Source organism: Mesocricetus auratus, unplaced genomic scaffold (genome assembly GCF_017639785.1).
Source record: "Mesocricetus auratus isolate SY011 unplaced genomic scaffold, BCM_Maur_2.0 Super-Scaffold_100015, whole genome shotgun sequence".
NCBI lineage: Eukaryota > Metazoa > Chordata > Mammalia > Rodentia > Cricetidae > Mesocricetus > Mesocricetus auratus.
The window spans coordinates 5,801,215-5,807,214 of NW_024429198.1; the positions used below are offsets into that span (position 1 = coordinate 5,801,215).

A 6,000-nucleotide genomic window follows, 5' to 3' on the forward strand; every position below is an offset into this window, starting at 1 on the left:
ACAAGTTACGTGATGAGTAGACTTCTACAAGAGTCCGTGTGTTCCTCCAGGTACACAGGACTCCTATCTTGGTGACAAACACAATTGAATATATTATACTCCCTGTACTCTCGATAGCCCTTTACATGCATAATTTGGCTACATCAGAGACTCTTTCCTCAGACATCTTGTAGTAATTGGGATTCAGCAATAGCTGTGTTGCTAGTGTTTAAAATGAAATTAGCATGGGGTGTCTCTGCTAACAATTTCCAGATTTATACTTAAGGAAAAAAAGATGCTGGGAATTTTCCACTCATAGCTTGTGGTGTTAAACTTTTATTTAAAATGTCTCCAAGTTTTAATCTTCAAAGAATGAAGTCATGCTTCCTTCCTTCCAGAACCAAATTTCTCAAACTTATTAGTATTATAACAACATCTAGTGTTTGCATGTTTATGATTAATTTTACTTACTTTATCCAGAAGTGTTTTACTCTACCGGGGTCCTAGGGACTTGAGGAAATGGTGTGACTTTATTATCAAATAAGTGTACTAACAAGCTAAGAAATGTGTACCTGTTGTCTTAGAATAGTGCAGCTTCAGGTGTGATACCACATTTTTGGACAATATGGTGAGAGAGGAAGAAGAAATGCTAGATGCTGTTCTGAGTTTAGCATCATATCTGAGCAGAGGCACTCTCATAGGCTCAAAAAGATAAAACACTGAGCAAGAATTTATTTTTGCTCATAGCAGAATGGAGGTGACTTAGCAAATAATGAGTCTAATATTTGCGTCTCCAGAAATGAACCTTGGGATGCTATGTGTCCAAGCTCCTTGGGCTGACAATGGGTATTTAACACCTGCACAAACACAACGCTGTGGATGACCCACGGCTAAACTGGCATCAGGTCCCCATTGGTAGCAATTGGCAGGGAGGCAAGGATTCCTCTGGGAAGACAGATTGAAATGATTTGTCTTGAAAATGTCTTGCCTTGAGGGAAATCTATAGCAACTGAAAATGAGTTACCCCTGGAGAGACAATAATCCCTCCCCCAAAAAGGAGTGGGAGCACACTGAAGTGCTGGGCTTGGAAGTGTTGGTTCTCACCAAATCCAAACTATTTGTAACTTCCTAGGCCATAAGAATCTAGGAGCTTCAGTTACAGCTTTATACCTTTGATAAAATCAAACAAGGTTAGAAAGGGGTAAACAACTGAAGTTTGTAAACTGAGATTAAAGTTCCTAAAACTGGCAAAGGCTAACACAGTCTACATCAACCTTTTTGCTGTTAAATAGAGTGTGACTGGATCTAATTTACACTGGAGGAAACACAGAAAAAGTTGCAACTCCTGGAAGCACTTCCTGCTTCATGAGCTTGCCCTGCACATCTTAATGCACATGTCCTGGAAGCAAAGCCAGGGTCAGACTGCAGATAGACACAAAGTTTCTCCCCATAGGAGCAGACCAGTAGGTCGAACCTAAGCTTCCGTGGCTGCTTAGAAATACAAACTAGGTCAGAAACTCGGAGGGCTGAACCCTCAAAATATAGAGTAATGGAAGAGGCAGGATGAAATCAGAAGGCCCGAGGTGGCTAGGTAGGATTGAGGAGTGCTGGCTAGCACTGTGCCGCGCTGCTTAGCTACTCAGGGAACACTTTCCATCAGCGTGCCCTCTGTGCTCCCCGCGTCGCTTGCCCTAGGCTCTGGTCACTCACTCACGGTCCGGGACACCTTCAACTCCTGGTTGAGCCACTGGCACAGGATCTCCGACATAGCTGCCTGGCGCCTTTGACCGCTAGCAGGTGCTAGGAATTAGCCAGGAATGCAGTCAGCCGGACTGCGTCTTTCCGTCGCCCAGGGCAACCAGTTGCTAAGGAAGCGCATCCAGGCTGGAGTGAGCTAACCGTATCAGAGGAAGAGGAGACACCAGAGCCCAGCCTGAGATATGAGAAATTGTTGTCTGCCCCCTAATGGCTTGTAAGACCTGAACTTATGCTAGTGACAAACATGAGACTCCAAGAGTCTCAACAGCAATTATAACATTAAATAAAAGGTCTCTTTAAAAATCATTGTCAGTTGAATAACAACCTTTATTTCTCTTCTGTAACTATTCAGGGGTAGACTATGAAGAATTACCTGAGATCATGAGCTTTGAAAAACGGCAAGGTGTACTTAAACGCAATTTGCTTTATAAAAGCACCGCTTCTTTAAATTATTAATTGTAATGGTTTTAGTAATTTTAATTTTGTACTATCAATAAAGTCCCAGCTTCCCAATCCGATATGTGTGAGCCTTTCTGTTGGGTTTTGATCTCCCAAATTCTTTGCCCAGAAACAATGGCTTACCTTTTTTGAACCTCACCATATAGATACAGACACAATACTTTCTTTGCAAGCTTTGGGAATTAAATGAAAATTCACATACTCTGATGCCTGGCTCCCAGTAGAAGCTCAACATATGCTCCAAATTCGCCTTATCTTCTAAGGATATGTGAGGTTTTGTATTTTATCAGTGCGCTGACTTTGAGTAGATCAGAGCTGCTTGTATTTCAGAAGTTTTTAGGCAATTATTTCACAGAGATGTTTTGAATTATTCGTGAGCAGTTCTACATCTGTCCCCACAGTGGGACTCAATGGGGTTTAAAAAAATCTCCATTGGTCTTTCACATGTCTTTTGTTCATATCTTCACTGTCTCTCCACCTTCAATCACTCTTAGTTGCCTCTCCTTGGTTTATGTTACTACGAGCTGACGCAGCTGACAGTCAACTGTTTGCCTTCACGGCTCCAGTAATCACCAGGCTAAGTGTTCTCTTTATCCTGTCCTGTGTGACAGGTACAATTCCTAAAGTTTGGCCATACCTCTTCATTTAGATGCACCCATGAGCTCCACTGGAAAGCTGCTTATTAGTTCCTACACATCATCATTCCTTCAGTGAGTCAATGAAGAATCCTTAGTGGGAACAGTATAGGATTGATTTGGGTAGAAAACAACAGAAGATACTGAATACAGTAAGACAAAAATATGTGTATATGCACAAGAGATATATGTTTTGCTTTATATATGTTAGTTGTGTGTTTTTTAAGTTTGTGTGTGTGTGTGTGTCTACATGTGGAGTAAGAGATATTTCTTACTGGGGTCCAGAGGATAGTTACAAATTCATGGTCACACAGACAGCCTTGATTAAACTCAATGGGTCACAAAACCATAACAGAAAGTCATGAATGTGAGCCAGGCATTTGTAAGGGAAGTTGTTGTTCAGACAGATATGATGCAATCAAAGAAGGTGTAGTGAGAATATCCATGACGAATTTTGTGCTCACATGCACATGTGCATACACACACACACACACACACACACTTGCCAAAGAACAAATTTAGTCAATAATAATTTTTAAACTTTTTAAAGCAGTGTACTAGAAGATAAAGACCCATTGAAAGTTCTTTATGTTCTAGCTTCAACTCAAACTTATTTATAAGCCACAAACTTTTGTTGCACTCCCAAAAGGTCACTAACCTCCATATTTCAACTCTTGATATGATTTTATTATGATTTAAATATCACTATGTATCAAGTTATCCTGTTGTCTTAATTCAACTTACTATTTCTTCTACTTTACAAAACCTTAGTAGTTTCTGCTTTTGAACTTAAAGTAATTGATAGGTTTTCCCAGTTATTCTATAATGCAAGTTGTTCTATTCAGTTAATATTTAATTCCACATATTAGCTGATTTAATCCCATCATGAGCAACAATATGTCATACAAATTCCTTTCTTTTTTAGTGACTAGTTGTACCATATCCTGTTATTTGACTAATATCAAATTTCTTCCCTAAAGTTACTCCAGATAACATTCAGTGACAGTCTTTTCCTCTCGGGTCCAGTAGGCTCAGATGCACCAGTAGAAACTGAATGAGCACATTTGTTTTCTACTTTTACAAATCTAGAACTGTTGAAATTCTGTGGTATGAATCAGGGTGCCAAGAGGCCTTTTTAACACACAACACTTATTTTACAATATATGAATTATGTTGTGCAATTTATTATTCCTTTGTGTTATGGACTGGGTGCAATTCCTGTGGACTTAAAATGGTAATCAAAAACGGATGTGTGAACAAGAGAAATGCCTTTTCCCATGTTTTGCTTTTAGCTATGAACATGCTGGGAATCAGTGTGGAAGTTTTTCAAAAGCTAGAAATAGGTCTACCATATGACCCAGGGCACATCTAAGAGGTGTTATATACTACTGTAGAGACACTTTCCTATCCATGTTCACAGCTGCTCTACTCACAATAGCCAAGAAGTGGAAATAGCTTTAATGTCCATCAGCTGAAGGATGGAGAGTGAAATCAAATATGCATAGGTATCTTGTTGAGCTATGAAGAAAATTGAAATTATTACAGGTAAATGGATAGAACTTGAAAAAAATTAATCTGGATAAGCCAAACAAGGTGCAGAGAAAAAAATGCACCTGCTCTTTCATGTGTATATTTTAACCTTTAATATTTAGGATTATGTATTTAATAAGTACTGGAAAGGGCCAGTAAACTAGAAAGGCACTCCTGGGTGTGGGGTAGAGCGATGTTAAAAGAGGGGAGATAGGTGAACACAGTTGTATAAAGAGGAAAAGGGAAATCATGGAGTGGGGCTTAGGAGGGGAATGGGGGGTGTTCTAGTTTCATTTCCTTTGCTAAAATAAAAGGCAAATAAGGGACAAAGGGACCTGTAATAATCACTTATCTGTTGTGAAAAATCAGCGTGACCAAAGGAACTTATGGAAGAAACAGTTTTGGTTTAGGGTTCTGGAGGGATAGGAGTCCATCACGGGAGGAGCATGGCAAGAGCCGCAAGGATGGGGCCGGAGCAGGAAGCTAAGCGCACACGTCCTCAAATGCAGGCGCATAGGACAGAGGGTGAACTAGACGTGGCATGAAGCTTTATACTCCTGAAGGCTGCCTCTAGTGCGTCCTTCCTCCAGCAAGCCTGCACTTCCTAAACCTTCCCACCACCTCCAGCAGCTGCTAACTAATTGTTCAGTACCTAGGCTCATGGAACACAGTTCTCATTCAGGTTACCGCGGTGTTTATTTAAGCTTACAATTCGGGGTTACTGCCCATTGTGCTGAGAAGTCATGGCAGGCTTCAAACAGCTAGCTGCATCACATCTGTAGTCAAGAGCTGAGACAAATCCGTGCATGTGCCTGCTTGCTTGTGTTCAGCTCCAGGTCTCCACTGCTATATGTTCAGAACGCCCTGCCTAAGGCACGGTGACTCATTGTGGGCTGGATCACTGAAGTTGCTAAGGCAGATCCCCACAGACATATCCTCAGGCCAATGCAAATGTAGACAATCCTTCATTGAAACGCTCTTTCCAGAAGATTGTAAGTTGTTTTAAGATAACAACGAAAGTGAATAATAACAGGCAGGTTAGGTGAGAGAAGAGGATGGAGGGAAGACTAACTGATACTTAAGATGTATGAAAAAGCCATATGTTAATTTACTATTTTATACAATATGCCCGACATATATGTTTAATGGCGTTAACCTATAGGGTTACGGATAATGCTCATCCCAGGTGTGGAATGGCTCCTTCTAATTTTTGGCCATGAGGGAGCCTCTTTTAATGCAATCTATTGTCACTGTTCCTTGTTACCATAATCTGATAGTAAGACCCTGTTGCTTGACACCCTGATTTGGGCCATAGCACAAGGGGAAAGGAAGCTGGTACAAACCTGTAAGCTGCCTTCCTTCTGGCTAGCTTTTATAGTTAGAAAAGGTACTGTACAGGATTCTGGTAAAGGAAAGTCATCAATAGCCTTAGGCCGCTGTGAACCTTGTGACCTACAATGAAGGTCAGCCTTGAAATATATGCCTCTTGATGCAATAGTGGCATGAATGTTATGGGGGTAGCCAACTATTTTCTGGTTGGATTTAAGGCCCATTTTACAGGATGGAACTGAGGCTTGCTACTGTAAACCTGACCAAAGACCTGTGGTTGTAGAAGTCAAGGACCACAGAGGAAAGCCTA

General features: G+C 40.9%; 1 protein-coding gene across 4 annotated transcripts in view; it reads right to left on the reverse strand.

Annotated features, from left to right (window-relative positions):
* The window catches only part of Spef2 (sperm flagellar 2), a 169,549-nt gene extending 167,725 nt beyond the window's left edge, over nt 1-1,824 (reverse strand). For all 4 annotated transcript variants that reach the window (XM_040757663.1, XM_013119022.3, XM_040757660.1 and 1 more), the window contains exon 1: nt 1,690-1,824. In XM_040757663.1, coding sequence (XP_040613597.1) covers nt 1,690-1,747 — 58 coding nt within the window. In that variant the 5' untranslated portion in view covers nt 1,748-1,824. The remainder of the gene's footprint in view (nt 1-1,689) is intronic.
* Nucleotides 1,825-6,000: the final 4,176 nt, after the last annotated feature.